The sequence below is a fragment of the Poecilia latipinna genome, unplaced genomic scaffold, assembly GCF_001443285.1.
Source record: "Poecilia latipinna isolate Pla-1442-1.1 unplaced genomic scaffold, P_latipinna-1.0 Scaffold59, whole genome shotgun sequence".
Classification (NCBI taxonomy): Eukaryota; Metazoa; Chordata; class Actinopteri; order Cyprinodontiformes; family Poeciliidae; genus Poecilia; species Poecilia latipinna.
Genome location: NW_015112675.1, coordinates 462611 through 483771, shown reverse-complemented (window position 1 = coordinate 483771; position 21161 = coordinate 462611). Strand labels below are relative to the sequence as shown.

Below are 21161 nucleotides of genomic sequence, written 5' to 3'. Positions count from 1 at the left end.
TGAGGGAGTGGGTGGGATTATAATCCGCAGGTGACTGGAGAGTGAACCATTGCAAGAGACTAGTTAATTTGAGTGCAAAAATGTTGCAAAAAATAACCAATTTGACTGTGAGGGACGTGAGATTTCCTACGTCTTTGGAGCAGCACGGCTCAGATGCGATGGTGAGACGTTCATGCACAAACATCGAGCAGATTGGGTTCAGATTCAGTTAAAGACCAGGCCTTTGTGCGCTGTCTCCTGTCGACGCTGCAGCACACGGACCCGGATTACTCGGCCGCTTACGTGGTTCTGGACACGGACAGTGGGCTGAAAGGTTTCGGGCTCACCTTCACTTTAGGAAAAGGGACTGAGATCGGTAAGAGTTGAAGCAGTTATGGAGACTGTCACTGCGTGTTGTGTTTCACGTGACCAGAGGTTTAACTTGGTGCTGCATTCAAGTGCTTTTAAGAAGCTGGGATTTTTAATCTTCTTTGGATTTGAGCAAGATTGACCGCTCGTGCTGATTGGTGAACAGAGGCCATAGAGAAAACGACACATTTTAGGCACAATGTAAACATACATAGATAATATATAAAGGTAATACTGAAAGAACAAGAATAATATATAACATATAAGATACAAATAAGAATTTTCACAAGTCTGACCGAAATATTTTTATATAACATCTTTTTATTTGTGACATTTAAACTGAAATATGTGCACCCATTCTGAAATAATATAGGAAACGTATAAAATAAATATTTTGGCAATTAAAGTTGACAATTTTTTTGAAAGCTTTAAATGAGCCTTTTCATTGAAATAAAATAATTTCATTTTAAAAAAAAAAAAAAAAAAAAAAAAAAAACCCTGATATTTAATTTGAGTATTCAGAGAAGAAAAATCCCAAATATGTTGAGACAACTGGTTTAGTAACCTTAACAATTCCTTTAAAATAAGTTAGGGAAACTTTATAAAATTTCTCACAAGTTAGTTTTTGTTTGTGTCTTCAATCTAGAAATCCACAATCCAGAATTATCTGTGGCAGATTTGGAGTCAATGTATTGTTTTCAGCTGCAGTTTGTTTCCGACTGAAAGTTTCGCTGTGGTCCAGGTAGAATTTTGGTTTGAATCAGAACGAGAATGTATCAGATAGGACAAAGATTAGGATAATGGCTGAGGCCATCCAACCTCTAATACCTGGAGGTCATCACCAAGTAATATATAACACATGGAAAACTTCAAATTTGATTATTGTTATTCAGTACTATTTGTAGCTGGTTATTAAGAATAGTTTAAATAATGCTTTAATTTAATTAAAAACCTAATTTACTAACAGGTTCTGGATAGGTGTGTTTCTAACATTGCTGCAAGAAAGCTTTTCTGTCAAAACCAACAGTGCCACCTTGTGGTCAGTCCGTGGATTTTTTTTAGACCTCTGTTGGATTAAATATTCAAATGTACTTTGCGGAATGTAGGAGCCTTTATGCATACATTAATGCATTCTATTGCAGTGTTTTACCATTTGAACTCCTGCAGTGGTGCGTGCCGTTCAGGCTCTAGCAGGACTGGTTGTTGGGAAATCTTTGCAAGACATTGTGAGCAACTTTCGGGACTTTTACCGGCTGCTGACGAGTGACGGCCAGATGAGATGGGTAAGTTGGGATGGATCTGAAACGCACAAAGGCTTTTAGATTTTGAATGTGGTTGCTGTGCGAAATTCGCTTTCAGATTTCATAGAGGATTAATGCTGCAACCAAGGAGATTTTGGTGCAGCTTTATCATGAAACAGTTTACTTATTTCTCAGTTTATTGACTCCAGTCAAAAAGCAAAACTTTATGTTCATAATTATGTTCAATATAATAAAGCACACATCTTTTGGTTATACAGACTTTTTTTCCTTTTCATACTTTAAAGAAAAGATCTAATAATAAATGCAGCTAATGTTATATATGCTTGTATTTATTTTTATCATTTTTTGAATCTTTTTATTCTGGACAAAATTGAAGAAACAAACAAATACAACAGAGCTGGAACTCATGAATTCAGGTTTTTCTTTATTCACATCTGTTGTAGAACCTAAACAACACCCTATTAGAGATCAAATATAAAGTATTGCTTTCATTAAAGCATCTGCAATACCTTATCTTGGCTGGCGTAGCTGGGTCCAGAGAAAGGAGTTATCCACTTGGCCACCGCTGCCGTCCTCAATGCTGTTTGGGACCTGTGGGCTCGGCTGGAGGGCAAGGTGGGACCTTCATATCAGGCTCTCATGATAACATTCACAGTTTGTCAGCGAGGCTCGAGATTCACAACCTACTGTCGCTATTTCCCTGTAGCCTCTGTGGAAGCTGCTGGTCGACATGGTGAGTGTGAGATAAATCAGATTTGTGTCCAGGATGCGATCACCGGGGACAGATATGTTGTCGTGTGTCGATTCAGGATCCGAAGCAGGTCGTCTCCTGCATTGACTTCAGATACATCACCGATGTCCTGACAGAGGAGGAAGCTCTTGGTGAGACACGTTAGAGGACTACTTGGCCTTTCGGTCAGGGCTTTTCGTCCACTCGTATACATGAATCTGCATTGATTTGGGGGTTTTAAAGACAAAATACAATATTTGGATTCACAAGTTTGAATTTGCTCTAGACTGTCTCTTATTCAAACAGGTTCAAAATTATACATAAAAGCTAAAGAATATAAACGTATGTCCCTTAATATCTGGCTAAATGTCCCATAGAAAGCTGCAGAGAGACTTCTTTACCACAAAGAAGCCTCCAGTGCAATCCTGTTGGATGTTTGACTACATTACTAAATTTATATATATTTTTTATTGATTGGTTCCCCTGTTCAGACCTTGCCTTAAAACCTATGCCACATATCTTCAGTGTAGTTAGGGTTTGAACTTTCCAGAATAGTAATGTTAACCTGCTTTATCTGCTCAAAAGTCCATTTTTAATGTCTGTCTTGCTGGAGCACCTAACTGTGTTCAATTTCCAACCAGTTAGCTGCAGCTAACTGATTTGGGGTGATTTGGGGTGAAATTGAATAAACTGTCCTTGATTTTCATTATTTTACTCACTTGCTGCAATTCCACTTGGACGTCTGGCAGAAAGACAACAAAGCGTGCACCTTGGTGGTTGCTGGATTTCTTTCCCTCTCAGGGTGATCGTTTGGGTCAGACGGTTGATGATGTCAGCACATCGTCAACTGCATGGTCCCGTAGGACTGCGGTCCTAAACATGCATCAAAATTAAAGTAGAGATGGACAAATCGGATAAAATGAATTCCCTTGACTTCCAAAAAGCCTCCTGTGTTCATCACTTTAAATTAACACTTGTGCAGCCCTCTTGTTCTTTTTTTAAGTTGTTGTTTTATGCTGTAAAATTAGTCCAACCTAAAAAAAAAATGGTTCAAATGTGTCATTATATCTGTTAAGGAGAGGCGGTAAACTCTTCACTGTTTTTCTTAATGTGACTAGTCGACTTTATTTGCTCCCTTCTGCTTTTTCAGGCATACTTGTGAATGCAAAGGAGGGAAAGCAGCAGAGAGGTGAGCAAACAGAAGAGCCATTCATTTCACCCCTAAATTGGATTTCGCTTGAAAAACCTCTTTTGGCTCTAAGTGGAGCACTTTTCGTTAACTTAAATATCCTCGCTGAGGTCTGTTGTGGGTAATACTCTTTAACTGCAATGACTTTTCTCACCTGCCAGAGGACCTTATGATGAGCCAGGGTTATCCTGCCTATACCACCTCCTGTGCGTGGCTGGGATACTCAGACCACCAGCTCAAACAGGTGGACTCCACAACAACCTGCTGCGTCTCCACACATTGGAGTGTCTTGTTGTTTTGTTTTTTTTTGTTTTAACAATGTTGTTTCTCCAGCTTTGCGCGGATGCTCTTCAAAACGGTTGGACCCGCTTTAAGGTGAAAGTTGGCGCTGACCTAAAGGACGACATACGGAGGTGTCGTCTCATCAGGCAAATGATTGGGCCTAGTAACACATTGGTAAGTTTTTGGGGTTTTTTCCCCACTTTTAAGCATGCAGTGAAGTGTTTTTGTTGAATTACGAAATATGTTCGCGTTAGATGATTGATGCCAACCAGAGATGGGACGTAGCCGAGGCCATCAGCTGGGTGACCAGACTGGCGGAGGTCAAACCTCTGTGGATCGAGGAGCCCACTTCTCCGGATGACATCCTGGGTCACGCTGCTATTTCTAAGGTGAGAGAAATGTTCATAAATATGTATTTAACAGCACGTTGACAGATAGTGGTTTTCTGTGTATTGTTTTTAGTTGTAGTTTGTTTCTCTAAGCTTATTTCATAACTTTTTTGTTGTTATTTTTACAAGAGTTTTTGACTTGCTTGTGGATTAGTTATATCTAGAATGCTTTGAAATGAAAAATCAGTGTAGGCCACGTACTTCTAGATAGGTTTAAATTTTTTTTAGCTAAATAAAGGCTTGCACATTTCGACATATCACTAAACCTTGATAAATTATATTAAAGATCGTTTAAAAAATGAATAAATATGAACAAATGTGATATGAATTAATAATTTTATTAAATGTAAGAATTTACAAAAAACATTATGAAAACCTAGGTCAGAACTTTAACATGATTTTTTTTTCTTTTTTTTTTCGTCTTTGATCATAAATGAATAATCTCTTTTCTCAGGCTTTGGCTCCTCTTGGGATTGGAGTGGCTTCAGGCGAGCAGGTTGGAGTTCAAGCGTTTTCTACGCACTTAAAATAAGGCTAAACAACTAGATTTGCTCCTCAGTAACGATTTTGGTTTTTATTCTGCAGTGTCACAACAGGGTGATGTTCAAGCAGTTCCTGCAGGCTTCGGCGCTGCAGTTTGTTCAAATAGACAGCTGCCGGTTGGGCAGCGTCAATGAAAACCTGGCTGTGCTGCTGATGGCCCACAAGTTCAAAGGTAAAAAGCAGGACAACTTGTCTTCAGTCACGCATCATTCAGAGACCCACGCTCTGGAATAATGTAGTCAGCTTATTTGTATGGCCTCACTTCACAATAAACCGTTTCAGGGTACTTTGCGACACAAACACACCCAACAAACTCGTTAGTAACTCGCATACAGTGAAATTATTTTCACTGCAGCCCAGTTATATTTGGATTAAAACACACACAATCCAGTTCAGTTAGAATTCATATACAATGCAGTCTAGTTCAGTTGACTCATTCAATTCCAATTAGCAAATCTCAAGTAGCAATTTGACGAGGCTCATTTGTCAGATTAAAAGATTGAAAGTCATTTTTGCACATTGACAGGTATTAAACATGCTTTAAACATGTTTATTAAACATGCACCTTTTTCAAAAGACTACATTTCTGCAGAAGCATATTACAGTCAAAGACACTAATCATTCTTGTTTTGTACAAACTGATAATTATGCTGTATAAACATGACCATTTCGTCCAGATGGTTTCCTTTAATGTTGCAATGTTACTGAATATCAAAGTTGAGACTATCAATTGTCTGTTTCATCACGTATCAAGTACAAAGTGTAAACATTAAACCCTGCTCCAGTGTCTTTATATCAGTGGATCCATCATCTTTTTAAATAACATTGTGTAACCGTTTGTTTTTTTCAGTGCCTGTGTGTCCTCATGCTGGAGGAGTCGGTCTGTGTGAACTGGTTCAGCACCTCATCCTGTTTGATTACATCTGCGTGTCGGCGGATCTCAGCGGCCGGTGAGAGGCGTTTTAATTACCGACTGCCACGAATGCCGGTACCGTCTGAACAACCCTTCGGTGCCTTTGCAGAATGTGTGAATATGTCGACCATCTCCACGAACACTTCACCAGTCCTGCGGTGATACAAAACGCCCACTACCTGACCCCGAAGGTAAAGAAATCCCAACAACACTCGCCGTTTCATATTTGACCGAAAGATGATAGGGTTTTAAGTGATGGACCAAGACAAAGATCTACAAATTTGAAAATTGGAAAGAAAAAATGTGGCAAGGTTTACAAAATATTTTACAAGTAAAAAAACTGCCATATAATTGTAGTCGGCCCCCTTTAGTCTAAAAACAATGCAACCAAATGCCTTCTCAGTTCACCTCACAGCATATAGTAAATCTAAATCTAATTAATCTGTCCAGTCGGACTGAACTGGAGCCATTTTGCTAAGAATGGTTAAAAATTTCTGTCAGGCAGTGGCACGGCCAGACCTGCAGCAAAAGGTGGTTCTACAAAGCACCGACTCAGGGTGGCTGAACACCAAGACGCAACTCTTTCATTGTTTTCTGGTCTTGTCCATCACTCAAAATAGATTTAGGCTGGTAGCTGTAAATTGACAAATGTGTGGAAAGGTTTAGAGGCGTGAATAATACTTTTACAAGGCACTGAATCTGTGTGGTGCTTGTTGGTTTTAGGATCCCGGCTATTCCTGTGAGATGTTGGAGTCATCAGTGAAGAGATATGAGTACCCGGAAGGAGACGTTTGGAAACTACAACTCAACAAATAAGGACTTTATTGTCAACATTTCACTATTAAATACTCACTGTAAAATCATTTACTTCAAATCAGCAGAGCGTTGTCAAATGCATAGAATTTGGAGGGTTCTTGTGATTCGTTTGTTGTGATCAGGTTGATCATAAAGTTTTTTTTTTTTTTTTTACAGAATTAGATAATTTATCAGTTATAATACAGGAAAGGAAAAAAAGATAGTCAAGAACCAACAAACAGTAGAAAACATCTTCTGGAGCAAAAGAACAATTTTCCCCCTAAATTAGGCAAAACAGCCTGGTGGGAACCACAGTCTTAAGTTTAAAAGGCACACACGGCCAATTTCAGGTCTCACACGGCCATCTGCATCTTTATGGTGGGGTGTGGGTTGTAGCCGCAGATCTCAAAGTCCTCTGCCTGGAAGTCATTAATGCTTTCCACTTGCCTCTTGATTTTTAGTGTTGGAAAAGGGCGAATCTCCCTCTGGAGCTGCACATTTGAACAGATCGCATGAAAAAGAAATCAAACGCAGCAAAAGAAATGTTTGAGCTGAACCGATCGACCTAACCCACCTGCACTTTCAGAGGTTCGATGTGATTGAGGTAGACGTGAGCGTCTCCCAGAGTGTGGACAAAGTCACCGGGCTGCGAGAGACGAGATGCGAGATGAGACGTTTGGACAACACGTCTGCAGATTAAAACAAGAAACGAGAGGCTTGCACGGCGCTCGCACCTTGAGTCCCGTAATGTGTGCAATCATGTAGGTGAGAAGTGCGTAGCTGGCGATGTTGAAAGGCACGCCCAGACCCATGTCGGCGGAGCGCTGGTACAGCTGACAGGACAGCTCCCCGTCGCAGACGTAGAACTGACAGAGGGCATGGCAGGGGGGCAGCGCCATGATGGGGAGGTCTGCAGACACCGAGGATGTTCAAATCAGAAAACAAATAACAGAAGGGAAAAAAAACCTGTAACCTCGACTTACCTTTGGGGTTCCAGGCGCACATGATGATCCGTCGGTCTTCCGGGTTTTTCTTGATGGTGTCGATGATGTTTTGTAGCTGGTCGACACCTTGTCCTGTGTAATCTGTTGAAAGCGCAGGGGGAATCAACACATTTAGATGAATGAAAATCAAACTGGATCCTGTAATTAAAGAAAGAACCCTTAGCAAATATACAGTAGTTCTTAAGAGGTTTACTGTAGCTTTTAAGGTTAATTCAAGGCATACAGTAGTAGTAGTAGTAGGTATTTTGAAAAAAGGGATACTATATTTTCATACAGTCCATGGACTTAATTAGTTATTTTCCATTTTTGTTTCATTTAAATAAACAAGTGTGTATTGGCTGACTTATGATAGGTATCTAATATAGCAAAAACTAGAGGGTGGGCCGGCTCAGCTCTCTGCAGTGTACCATAACAGCTGCAGGTCCTGTTTCTCGTAGACTACTTAAGTGATTTGATAACAAATTAGATTAAATATATTATTAAAGTTAAATAGTTAAAGTGAGAAAAATGTATTTTCATTTTAAAAAAAGACCATCATATGATATGCTTTAGTGGACTTTATGGGTCAAACATTAATTAAACATCCCACTGAAGTTATTCTAATAGCTTTGCAACAGTGCAGTACCTGTGTGCATGTCCTTGTACTCTGCACCAAAGTGCCTCCATTGGAAACCATACACAGGTCCCAGATCCCCCTCCTCCCTCTCTGTGAAGCCCAGGTTGTCCAGGAAGTCACGGGACCCGTTGGCATCCCAGATCTTCACTCCTTTCTCTGACAGCTCCTTGGCATTTGTTGATCCCTGCGTCGTACAAAACAAATGCAACAGCCTCGTTAGCCCTGGTGAAACATAGAAAAATGAAGAATCAAGAGGGGGTTTCCCCATCGTCGTCACCTTAATAAACCACAACAACTCCTCCAGGATGCCTTTCCAGAAAACTCTCTTAGTTGTCAATAATGGGAACTGGTCTGCAAAGAAAACAAAAGTGAAACAGATTAACTGCTAATAATGCTCAAATATGCATGCTTTTTATATCACAATTCTAAGATTTTTTTTTTTTGCAATTCATACCTCTGATTGACCTAAGGGAGCTCTAGTGTTTTGAAAAAATAAATCTTCACACACCTATGACTTTTTCTGACTTTATTCCATCATAAACAAAATATTGTGTGGTGTTTTTTTTTTTTTTCAACCCTAGCCAGCCTAGCCAAAGTGCAGGTCTGGTCTTTGACTAGGCCACATTAAAAGCCACATTTAGGTAGGGCACAGCTTTGTCATTCCAAGTCTGTAACAGCCTCGCCTTGGTTATCTTCTCATGAACTCTAATTTTCTCACCTTTTTGGAAACTAAACTAAAGCCGCCAATGTCCTAATCCCTTTTTGTTCTAAATCTTAGATCTTAGTAACTCTAAATATTGTCTCTTACCATCTCTGCACCTGTACTGCATTTTCATTCATCCATTCCTTACACGACTGTGTTTGGACACACATATAGGCTAAAGCTGGTCTGTACCTCGTAGGTTGTATCGGACTTGAGCTCCGAACAAAGACAGGACTCCTGTCCCGGTTCGGTCTCCCTTCCTGCAGCCGTGCTCCATGATGTGCTCCGCTAGACTCAAATATCCGCGTTCATCACACAGAAAGCCGAACTTCTTCTCCTCTTTCTCCACTGCAGGCTTCTCGTCCGTCCGAGAGGCGGCATCTCTCCGCACCCCCTCGGTGTGCATTTCAGAGGTTGCAGGCATTTTAACAGATAAAAGTCGAGGTTGCTTCGGTTAACGGAGCAGAGTCCGAGCCTCTTGAGTTAATCAAGACAGTCACGAACCCGCGTGTTTGTTTGTATTCCCCGGGCAAAATTTCCCGGGCAATACAGGGCTTCCTATTGGCCCGACAACAGGAAGCCCTGTAGAAGGGGAGGAGCCACGGGGGGGAAGGTGGGGCTCCCTCCCCTGAGACCTTACCTGTTTTGGCCGAATGAGAAAAGGCAATTTCCGTTACCTCCCACATCTCTCCCGCCACCCATGACCTTTATGCAAAAATAAATAAATAAATAAATAAAAAAGAAAGAAAGAAAATCCTCACTGGAGAAAACAAACTTTTGCTATGTTTTAGTATTTTTTTTTGCCCAATAAAATATTACGAATATATTATTGCAGAATAACATTTCACATAACATATTATTTAATAGTTAACAGGTTATCTACACGGCATTAGCGTGGCACTGTAAAAACAAATAAAAAACAGAAGATGTATGATGCTTATTGTGTAATTGTGAAAAACGGTGGCACCCCAGTTCTGGAATGCTACTAATCACTATGCTCCATACAACCCCAATACGGATAGATTTTATTTTTATTTTATTTTTTTAACTTGCATAAAAGTTGATGACTCAAGGTGTGATTCTTCTATTTCTTTATTTTCATCATGTCATTGCTGAGGATCATGCTGATGAAAAGTTTGGCCCGTTAAGAAGGAATAATAGTAATCAGTGCATCAGATAGTATACTGTAAAGCAATTCAAACTCTATCAATGAAAAGCCAAGAAGCTGAAAAGCTTTCCCAATTTGTTTTAGTGACATAAACTTCAAATTAGACAAGATGAGTGGACTGGACTGCAATTTTTTTTTTCCATCTTCAGAGGAATTTGTTCCAAAATGGGTGGTCAGTTCGTTCCTGTAATTAAAAAAATAAAAAAAATAAACACATTTTGGATTTCTGTTCAATGTGACTGAGATTCAAAAATCAATTTTAGCATTAAAGTATCTAAAATTCTAAGAGTTTTTATAATCGCAGTGTTTTAACTTTGATTTCAGGGTGTTCTAAGGTGACACCCAGTGCATCATGGGAATTAAGAAGAACATTTACCCCGTATTTGCTGCTTATAGAGTGTCAGAGCATGGTGAGCAATATATTCCATGAAAGCAGGATCCTCTACCATCAGATCTGCTGGGACCGATACAGTTAGAGGAGCTGAATCCAATATGGACACAACCACGCTGCTGTCAGCTCTGGGGCTGTTAGTCCTCAGTTGTTGCTGCAGATTCACCTGAAGAATAATCAGAGCACACCTGCATCATCTCACTATTTAAATAAGAACAACTTATTTAAGATTTCTGTTAATAAAGAGACTATGTATTATTAATATTTTTGAAACTGTTTTATTGCAAAAAACATCAGATGCTGAATATTCACTCATTATAAGTGGCAAGTCTCTCCAGAATTGATGTTGCGGTCCAACAAGAGAGAATGAAAAGCAATACTTTGCTTTGTAAGTTGTTCTCCAGACGTACTGCGATCACCCTGAAGATGCTGCTCTGAGCCCCAGAGACATTGGCCACCCGGCTGATCCAGCCATACTCGTCCCTGGTGTCCCCAAGCCACCTCTGTGTGCCCGCTGCGTGTCTGCGGACGAGCTGCAGCCTGTCGTCATACTGGAGACGAGAGACGTTCAGCAGGGTATGCATCTCTTCCATCTCAGAGTGCAGCTGCTGCAGTCGGGGACACTCTGTGAGCAGAAACATTAATGGAAGGATCAAATCGAGGTAAAAAAAACAACAAACTTTATTATGAAATCCTATAATGTTTAAAACATCACTGGGAACTTTTCAGTCCATCTTATTTATACCATTGCGGGCTATTCGGTCTGGGTTGCGTATGTTCTCTTGTGAAACAGGACTGAGGTTGTGCTGTTATCATTAAAACTTTACAGCGCCCACAGATGTTGTGCAAAAACGATAATTGTATCGATAAAAACACAATTCAAACAATATTATAAAAATTGTATAAAGTTTTTAGCTAACTTATTTAAGTCTTTTTTGCACCTCAGTACCCCAGCAGCATCATGGGACCTCAACTCTCCTTCGATGTTCTTTTTTTTTATTTTTACTTTTGCAAATTTTTACCATTTATGTATGAACTCACTGAAATAAAAGCCTAACATAGAACCAACTCACAGGAAGCACAACGAGAAGAAGACAATTTTTATTTTACTTTTCTCTTAATATTTTTCTTGTTAAACATCTTGGAAAACCATTTGTCCTTTCTTTTCACTTCATGCTCTACCTTCTGTTAACCCACCACTTAAAATCTGAATATAATATGTTTATTGCAACATGATAAAATGTGTGGGAAAATAAAAGGTCAGGGGGCAGCTGCATGTGCCTCTATGTCAGAAAGTTAACATAACTCTTTTTTATCATGGTTCTTGTTCTATCTACAGTGAAAGAAAGCAGTACAATTTTAGTTAGTTTAGTTAAATCAATTTATTAAGCAAACAAAGGGCTAGGAAACAGCACTTCATTTACCTCTTATTAGATTGTTTCCGCAGGTCTCACACAGGCTTTGGAGCTGCCAACACTCTGATGCCTGTCTGCGGAGCGTTCGGCACAGATACCCATTTGGATGCTGTCCAAAAGAAGAAAGCGATTCTGCATCTTTGGACATTAATAAGGAATTTGTCATTTTTGCTGGCATAAAACAGATAAAGACATAATGCATCAGGACGTGTCAGATACCTCTGTTTGAGTGATGAAAATATTCATCAGCTTCTTGAATCTCTTCGAAGACATCCTCCACCGTGGAGCTCAATTCCTCCAGCACATCTTTCCCAAACTCAAATGCTGAGTAAAAGACGCGGTCCAAACCCCAACTTCTTAAAAATCCACCATCAGATTCATCCGGCGATGCAGAGGTAGACCCCGACTGGAGCTCTGAGGTGAAGGCTTCGAGAAGGGAGGGTCCAAGCACGTGCTGCAAGCTCTTCATCAGACCGATGCTGTGGTTGTACAAGTCACTCATGTCTGACAGCAGCTGAGTGAACGCAGCATCAGCCTGCAGAAGCTCCACGTCTGTTTCGTCCTCTTTAATCTGGCTCTCAGCTGAACCAGATTTAAGCTTATCTGAATTCAGCTCTGTGGCCTCAAGCTGGGAGGCCGTTTTCCTAAAAAATTCCTCAACCTGAAAACAAAGAGGGATTTTTCAGGTCAGCACCTGTTATGCGTCATCGTCACTTTCTGCCAGACTTTTTTAAGCGTGAAGTCAAACCTTAAAAACAAAGGACGCGTAGCCACGGCGACATGTAGAGGTAAAGAAGGCCTTACAAGAATCCTCCAGACAAGGCCGACAATCCCCAAAGAAAGACTTAGTTAAATCTTGACACTGCCGCTCGGCCTCCTCGAGTTTCTGCTCCGTTTCCCTGGCCAGCTGCATGGCCCCCTGAAACAACCCCCAACAGACACCGCTTAATAAGCCAGAAGTTTGGCATGCAGCCAAGCCTGTTCTTCTAAAAAGAACAGAAAACACATAAATCTGTAGACGGTACATTTATCCTACACAAGCTGTGTTCCCACATTCACGATTCTCTGACTGCTTTGTGGTTTCTCTGTGGCTCTGCTGTTTAGGAGGCAGAGAACAATAATTTGCTTTGAGAAGAAGCAAAAAGACAAGCATGACACTGTAGCGCTCTTTCTCTGTCAAAGCTTTCAAGATACAAATTGTAATTTTTATCATGAGTGTGTCAGAAGTCTGTGGAGGAGGATAAGGGACACTAAAAAAATGAGAGGATTCCAACTTTAATCTCAGAATTAAAACTTAAATCTCAGCATTATAACTTTTTTTTTTTCAGAACTTTAAACCTGACTTCTTCCGTGTTCCAATACAGGAAGGTGAAACTGACGTCTAGCCTTCCCGTTAGCTGCTGAAGGCAACAGGCTGACTTGTCTCTTCAATGTTTACTCTCTGTGACTGATTACTAATTTTGTGAAATAACTAAAACTGCAAAAGTACTGAATGGTAAGTAAGGAAAATGACCTGCACCTGGTAAAGTCCAACTTTCTATTGTAACAGTCTGGATGAACAGACAACATGCCAAAATACAGATTTCCTTTAAACGGCTGCTAAGACATGTTGTGCTTGCTCTTGTTTCCATTTTAGACACGTTGCTGAAATAGAAAATAGATTAAATAGACTACTTTAAGTCTTCTTCCTATAGCAATAATTTTCTCACTGCATGATGCATTCAATGATCATTAAAAATAATTTATTCTTTAGTTTCCAACCTATTATCAGAGGATGGTACTTCCATCCACTGAAATGCAAAACTGTTATTAAATAACAAAAAAAAATAAAAATGAATCACACCCTTTTCTTGTCTCCACTGTGCTTCACTTCCTCCATCAGGCGTTTGTGCTTCTCTTCTTCTTTCTCCATTTTTTCTTTTACTTGCTTCACTCTGAGTAGAGATTCCTTTATCTGCTCGTTCACATACTTCTCGCCGGCTGCAGACAGATCTACACAAATCAGAGAAGCAATCAAGGTTTCCTTTATTCCCCCCCCCCCCTTTCACAGTCAAATTATTTACTGTAATGGGAGACCTTACTTGTCAGGCTGTCTTCACTCAGTGAAGGATAATTAGCAGAACACAGGAAAATTTTAGTGATGCACAGGATTTGAACTAGAAGCCTCCTCATCCTGTTTTAAAACATCAAAAAAAAAAAAAAGTAGAATTTCACTTATTTTTTGTTGGATAAAGCAGAGGTTTCTTATGTACATTGTAAATCTGGGAACTTTGAAAGACATTTAACTCAAAATATATGTGGAAAATGTGGATTCTTTCATATTTCAAAACTGCAGGATTTCTGAAAAGGTGGCCACAAGGTGGCGCCATTTCTCAAACCTTTCCCTCAAAACATGAAACATTTGCAACACAGTAGGAATGGTAGGAATACATGCATTAAATGCAACTTGTGTAACCAATTGTCTTACTTCATAAGTATTCTGGAAATATGCAACATTTCTGAGTGATGCAGGAAGAGAACATTCCAGACATTTAAGCTTTGATAAATGTCTGGAATGTTAGTGTTAGTGTCATTTAGACACTAACATAAAATGTCATAATGCAAAAGTTCAAATGACTTCTTTTGCTAGAAAATAAAAAAAAAATTCTGTTTCTTTTGGAGCACCTGTATATTATTAGCTGCTGCTTTTAATACTTTACTTATTTGTTAATTTCAGTTCTATGCAAAACAGAGGCAGAAACAGAGTAGACCAGAGTTTTACCTTGATGAATAAACCAGGCTCAGAGTGAAAGCTGCAGGTCCTCTCGGATGGGTGAAAGTGGAAGAGTCTGCCGCCTGTATTCTATTTTTGTGGAGCTACTCAGCAGCACAGATCCTCTTAATGTATTTGTGCTATGTGTGGAGCATACCCAGAGATCAACGTAATACCGGCATTAACACACATTAATGCGAGGCTCAGTTGTTTACATGTCTGTCTCTTGCACATACCTGCCTGTAACAGACTGCAGGACCTTCCTCAGGTTAAACTTTACACTCTAATCTCCAACAGGCTGACGGTAAGCCTCGACCTCCTGCAGAGACCCAGCACCTACTTCCTTTGTCTCAGACAGTGGCTAAGCTTCTACTTTAGAGGCCACAACTTATTTAATTTCCAGCATAAAACATGTCTATTGCATACTCATGTTCATCAGTTGGCTTGTATTTTTCTAACTCTCTTTAGCATGCTCCCAGATCCTGGACACTCTGGGAAAGCATCATGAGTATCTGTCTCTGACAGAGAGTTAGATCTAGTCCTGGACGTTTAGTTAGATTTGTGGGCGTCTTCTTTCTCTTCTCTGAGGGATACAGATAGAGTCACAGAAACCATTTTTATTAACTAAGTTAGTGGTTGACTTTTTTGTACCGATCTTCGCACTCTTCAGTACGAAGATCGGTACTGAAGAGTGTACCGATCTTCAGATCGGCATCAGTAAGCGACAGTCCCCACATTGAAATGTTTTTCCGAATGGAATGTGTGTCCATGGAATAATTCTGAAGTCCTGCAAAATCCTACAGAGTCCTCCAGTCTTTGAACAACATCATCTGTGTGGGACCAGCTCAAGCATCAACTCTGACCCAGTGCCAGTGTGAACGATTTCAAAGACCGGGTACAACAGCTGTGGGCGGACTTGGCGCAGATTCAGTTTCTCTGATTCAAATTGCCTCTGTACTCAGGCTCAAGGGAGTCCCAGTCCATATTGGCATAAGACTTATCCATATGACCTAATAATCATTACAAGACCTTCAACATGTGTGATTTCATTTCAGTTCCACCTACTCTGATTTATAGTTTACAGAAGGTGCACGAGAATTCAGATACAGATGGAGCCATGCAATCAGCCACAAAGGAAAAAAAATGCATTCTGATCTGTGCAACATTGTGCAGCCATAACATGAAAGCCACAAGCAATATATCACACACAACCTTCTCATGCTGCATAACTGAAATAGTTGGACTCATAACAGCTATAAAATTTTTTCTTGGAGTATGAACCGTTTTTTTTATCCCATGTGCAACCCAAAGATATTTAACTAGACTGAGTTTTAAGGAATCTGGAGTTAAATACTTTAGAAATCCTATTTGAAAGGTGCTTTTCTGCTTCCTGTCATTCAAGCCTGCAGCATCAATTTCCCTCTCCTTCCACCAGCTCAGAAATGTTAGTTGACATACTTTCTCTTCATAATATCCTCTCATGTAAGCTGCATGGTGAATGTGGAATTCCTCTGCCGTTTTGTAGCCTTGTTTTAATCCGAATCCGCTGCTGAAAAGCCTTGACCCAGCAAATGAGATCCGAGACCCTTGAGTGAAAGCCAGCAGAAGGAACCTGTAAGATATCTGACCCTGCATCTGCTTCTTATCATCTCAACACAATCTTTGAGCCCTAACACAAACCTGCTGCTGAAATTATAACTGACAGCGGGATAACAGTTTTGAAGCCTTTTGAAAAACAAGAAATTAGTGTATTTGTCCTTGAGAGGTTGGTCTGGAATCTGATATATGGCATACTTTGTAGTCTTTTGGAAAAGAAATAGAGAGAAATAGAATGAAGAATACAGTTCAGAAGAAATGAGAGCAAGGTTTTCTAAATCCTAAACTATAAATTAGCCAGTTTGACCTTTTGTCAACATGAATTATCATCAGTAAATATCAAGACAACAGCGTGCATTCTGTATTGCTTCCTGTTTGCCCCGCAGGGATGCAGCTGGGCATTCAACCTTTGATCATCGAGCTGCATCTGTAGGCCGGAGAGACTGCAGACGCAGGAAGTGTTGGAATTATCACAGCACCTGGAAGAATTAAAGGAAAGTGGTTTCTGGTGGACGCTCCATTTTATAACCTTGATGAGACAGGGATCATTTCGGTTGCTTTAGGGAGGCCATCTGTCTGTCACCGATAATGTTGTTCAATAAAATTCATTGCAGGGTAAAAAAAAAAGAGAAATCATCTTTGTGTATTAAGAATAATTAAAATGTATTTATTTGTGCATGTGAGTATATAACCACAAAAGTTTTGTGTGAATATGCAAAAAATGTATTTATTTATTTATTTTTGGTTGGACTTAGGTTTGAAATATTATATCACAACATATATTATGATAGGAATTGGGCTAAGCTTTCTGTTTTACATATTTTTGCAGGATTTTAGGTTTATAAAACACACACACACACACACGCACACACACACACACACACACACACACACACACACACACACACACACTTTTTATTACAAATATTCCACCAATTCAACATTGACAACATTGTTACTGACAAGATACAAAGACTTTTTAAAATTTATTTGTTCATTCATCTATTTAGAATAGGTGTAACGGGTAAGTATTATTAGGTTTGTGATCTATAAAGACATAAAGAATATTAGCAAACGTCAAAAAAAAAAGTTACAAAATGTGTAGGCTGCATTTAATACTTATTCTGGCTATTAACTAGTATTTGTGCCTTTTTAAACATGATGATGTAAAAACAGGAACTCGGCACAAATATTGTCCTTGAAACACAGTAATGGGTACCAGGTTTTCTCCTGGGGGACATTCATGACGGCCATCCCCCCCGCAGTTAAACTCATCTCCGGATGGATTTTAGGCTGCAGTGCCGCTCGTTGGAGCCTCGTCTTCCCACAGGAGGAGACTGGACTGTAATGCAGAAGCAACAAGTCAAGTTCTAGAGAATACTGCGGAAAATACCGGAAACGGAAGACCTGACAAAACAAAAGTTTCACAGAGGTTGGACATTTACTTGTTAAAATTACACGCAGACGGATACTTTTAACTAACTGGTGCTTTTGTCGTTGGACCCAATAACATTAACGACACACATAACGCAAACACCGTAATTTGCATCTCTAGCAAAGTTTCCTCCAGAACTGAAGCTACTTTTTGTTACGCCCTCTAGTGGATGATCCCCAGTATGCTACACGCGGCCAGATGCAATTATTAATAATGGAAGCTGCGCATACGCTTTACGAAGCGTAATTATCCATCCATGACCCACCTATTATCTTTGCTCACTTTTCCTTGTAGTGTCCATTACCTCTATCCAGCGGTCTTTGGCCGAGGGGTGGGGTTCACCTGGACAGGCCGACAATCCACATGGACAGACACTTTCCTTATTTTAGTTTTAAAATAATAAAACTTTATTTATATAAATTGAACAAAAACAAAAACCACTAAACACGTTTGATTAATTCAGAATATAGACAGATGTATTAGAAATGGAATTTGATGTGTCTATATAATTGATCAATCTCATAAGAAATCTTTAGATAGCCTCCCAAAAGCAAACAGTTCAAATTTTAAAGTAAGGCTAAAAATGACAGGATATAATTCACCAATGCATTGGTTCTAAGAATGAAATACAATCTTCCTGACGTGGTCGCTAGACTGAGCTTTATTTTGAAACTAACAACAGCAAATGAAACTCTCGTCTAGGCCTTGTTTTGGTTAACTTGTTTTCAACGCAAGCTTCTCGGCTCCTCTCCGCGCAGCGCTGAAGGATAAGATCCTCAGATCATCAGTGCAGCTTCCGGAGCTCCTCCGAACCCCAGCGAGCGGAAAACCAAGAGACGATGGAATTTTAAATGCAGAGCTGGACATGAGCTCAGGCGTATAACTTCGCAGAGTGTTAAGGCAAAGAGTAAGGTGTTGCTCTGAGCGTGAAAAAGTTAACTCCTTTGCACTGGATGCGGAGATGCGCAGAAAGTGATTGAGATCCTCATCGCTTCTACAAACCTCAACGAGCAATTGAAGCGCCATGAAAGGTACGAACCGTGGAGCGAAGCAGTTTCGTGCTTGCTTATCTCTATAATGTATTCGTAGTTTGAGTTTTTGTTTAAGCTGAAAATACGTTTGGTCAAATGATAAATGTGATGTAGCTCTGTGGTAAAAAAACAAACAAACTTGTCAAATCTCAGATGATGTTGGAGACTTGTCAACATCAGGTCAATTAGCACAATTTGAGTTAAATAGAGACACGCCTGTGGTTGAACTTTAACATATTACGTCAAATACATTCCTATTTTTTTTAATGACATCATTGGAAATTTAAAATAAATAAGTGAAGATATCAGAAAGAGAATAGTGGAGTGGATAATCTAAGTTTGGATCATTTTGGGTTCTATTTCACATGTTCAAACTATGCAAACTCTTTTCACATAGAGAAAGAGTCAGGTTATGTGTCCAAGAAATGAGAGTGTCTCGGTATGAAATGTGGATATCAACCACCAAACCAAAGTCCACTCAGCAATGAACAATCCATTTATCTAAAAGCAAAGACCATAATTCCAGCAAACTATTCTGAGAATCTTGTGGAAGGATTAAATCCCTACAAAACAAACAAACAAACAAACAAACATCTCTTTCAGTGTTTTGGTGTTCAGTAATATAAATAATTTTGGTATTCTTAAATGATCTAAAACAGGAAAAGTTTATTTAGTCTTACTTAAAATCAGACTCTGAGGGGGAAATGGAGATGTGTCTGGTTTCAACTGTATAATCATGCAGAACTGGCATGTACCAACTTACTTAATGAAACATAAATAATTGGACTAACCTACTAGCAATGTTAGTGCAAGCATTAGCAAAGTAGCAAAGCTAGCTCCTGCAGGAAATTAAGAAAAAAAAAAACATTCTATGGGATTGTTCATGGTTCATTTATTGATTATTAAATTCCTGATTTCCTAACTTTGCCCCAAGCCCCACTGGCTTTACCCTAAATGACTCTAGAGGTATGGCTGAAAGCCCTCCCCCCAAAAAACAATAGAGTGTTCATACACATTCATTTTGGTTTTCAAAAACCTTAAAAAGAGAAGTAGCGAGGATAATATTTTGACATGGACAACAGTAAATCAAGTGCAGGTGCTGGTTTCTATCTGGGAAGATCCCAAGTCCATTCGAAAACCAAACGGCGTTTCTTATCCTTATCAATATAAGTTGATGAACATGAAAAGCCGTGACTGAAATTACTTTTTTTCAACAAACTGTGCAGTGAAATAGGATGCTTTTTGCTTTTTTTTTTTTTTTTTAAATATGACAACACCAAGTACAAATTCTACTGTTGTAAAATTTTGGTCATTAAGTCTGTACTTGTAAAACAACCAACTAAATATCCTGTCTCCCAATTAGTCTGGTTTGCTTCAGCTAAACTTTCAGTGACTTTGTGGAAGCCTTGAGTGTCAAGGACCGCTATGCTGCACTTTTTATAGATTTGTAAAAAGTATTTAACGGCTTGTTCTTCTCAAGAGTCTGTATCGGAGTCAAAGGTTTTTGTGAATTGCATTGGGTGAAATTAATCAGATGGCTCTCCCCATTTCTAAGCTGATGACACAGTTATTTATTTACATACATATAAACTCTGTTGTCATGGAGTTTGACTGTCTAGTCTTCTAGTCGCATTCAATGTCATTACATCACATTTGTTCCACCTCAAAATGTTACTTAATGTCAATAAAACAAAGGGTTTGTTGATTTTAAGCGAAATGAAAATGATTGCTGCCTTTCCGGCTGTCATGTCAACACAAAATATCTTGTTTTTTTTTGTGTTTTGCTATATATTTAAATAGATTGAAAAAACTTCAAGACATGCTAAACATGTGATTAACTTATTAAATAAAGTTTGAGAACTATTGCACCAGTCTCAACCAATGACCGCTGGACACAGACAACAGCTCTCCTGCGACCCCTGCATGCATAAGCGGGTATAGGGAATTGATGAATGGAACTTTTATATCAAATTGTTAACAAATTAAACAAAAATCCAGAACAAACAGCCAAGATAAGATACAATTAGACCTCAACTCTTAGCCAATGTAAAAGACACTGATGTTAAGTGAATAGGAAGTGGATTGAATTTTATTTAGCACACAAATAGCTTTACACTAGAGCCAAATTCGCTGATTCCTACTCATAAATTCACCTTCAGTTGCCAATTTGGTATTAAAAGCATTACCCACTGGAAAACCTGTACACGGCAGAGGCAAGCTGGAATCAAACCCACAACTTTTGCGACAGAGATCTACTAGTGATTCAGTCTTTATCTGCGTCTCTTCATCTGATCTCACGCCTTCTGACCTCCTACATCGATTAGTTCTCCCCTCTCACTCCTATCTTTCTCCCCACAGCTCCATCTGCCTGTCATTACCCAAAATGCTCTCCGTGTTTTCGTCCCGGTTTTCATTGTAGTGTGGCACGGTGTAATTAGAGTTTACCGTCAACAAACCAGAGAAACCACAGCTTGTGGCGTTCCTGGGACCACTGAACCCCACACATGAACACAAACACAAAGACAAGAAGTCTTCCTTGCATCCCTACAAAAATTATTTAATTTGAAGATAAAAATCTAACTATTTGGCTTCATGAACT

General features: G+C 39.4%; 4 protein-coding genes across 6 annotated transcripts in view; 2 read left to right on the top strand and 2 right to left on the bottom strand.

The window, feature by feature from the left end:
- Positions 1-6746, top strand: enosf1 (enolase superfamily member 1). Of its 2 annotated transcripts, XM_015056227.1 has the most exons (15): positions 1-161; positions 253-355; positions 1516-1631; positions 2139-2225; positions 2317-2343; positions 2420-2492; positions 3491-3529; positions 3691-3773; positions 3863-3985; positions 4066-4200; positions 4655-4696; positions 4786-4915; positions 5594-5693; positions 5766-5847; positions 6380-6746. In XM_015056227.1, the coding sequence occupies exons 1-15, from the start codon at positions 81-83 to the stop codon at positions 6470-6472; spliced, it is 1314 nt and encodes a 437-aa protein (XP_014911713.1). In that variant the 5' UTR covers positions 1-80; the 3' UTR covers positions 6473-6746. The 2 variants fall into 2 exon arrangements, with proteins under 2 accessions (XP_014911713.1, XP_014911723.1); XM_015056237.1 differs by lacking the exon at positions 1-161 and having other exon boundaries at positions 266-355; positions 1491-1631.
- tyms (thymidylate synthetase) lies at positions 6645-9323 on the bottom strand. Of its 2 annotated transcripts, XM_015056254.1 has the most exons (7): positions 8967-9322; positions 8349-8422; positions 8081-8255; positions 7435-7536; positions 7186-7361; positions 7026-7097; positions 6645-6942 (listed from the first exon to the last, which is right to left on the bottom strand). In XM_015056254.1, the coding sequence occupies exons 1-7, from the start codon at positions 9196-9198 to the stop codon at positions 6805-6807; spliced, it is 969 nt and encodes a 322-aa protein (XP_014911740.1). In that variant the 5' UTR covers positions 9199-9322; the 3' UTR covers positions 6645-6804. The 2 variants fall into 2 exon arrangements, with proteins under 2 accessions (XP_014911740.1, XP_014911733.1); XM_015056247.1 differs by having other exon boundaries at positions 8081-8422; positions 8967-9323.
- Positions 9324-9813: 490 nt separating this feature from the next.
- Positions 9814-14085, bottom strand: LOC106961802 (clusterin-like protein 1). Its single transcript, XM_015055824.1, has 8 exons — positions 13830-14085; positions 13592-13740; positions 12497-12667; positions 11968-12409; positions 11758-11886; positions 10744-10958; positions 10319-10499; positions 9814-10126 (listed from the first exon to the last, which is right to left on the bottom strand). The coding sequence occupies exons 1-8, from the start codon at positions 13918-13920 to the stop codon at positions 10116-10118; spliced, it is 1389 nt and encodes a 462-aa protein (XP_014911310.1). The 5' UTR covers positions 13921-14085; the 3' UTR covers positions 9814-10115.
- A 4175-nt stretch (positions 14086-18260) lies between these two features.
- Positions 18261-21161, top strand: part of LOC106962025 (collectin-12) — a 48755-nt gene continuing 45854 nt past the window's right edge. Inside the window, exon 1 of the mRNA XM_015056169.1 lies at positions 18261-18562. Coding sequence (XP_014911655.1) covers positions 18556-18562 — 7 coding nt within the window. The 5' untranslated portion in view covers positions 18261-18555. The remainder of the gene's footprint in view (positions 18563-21161) is intronic.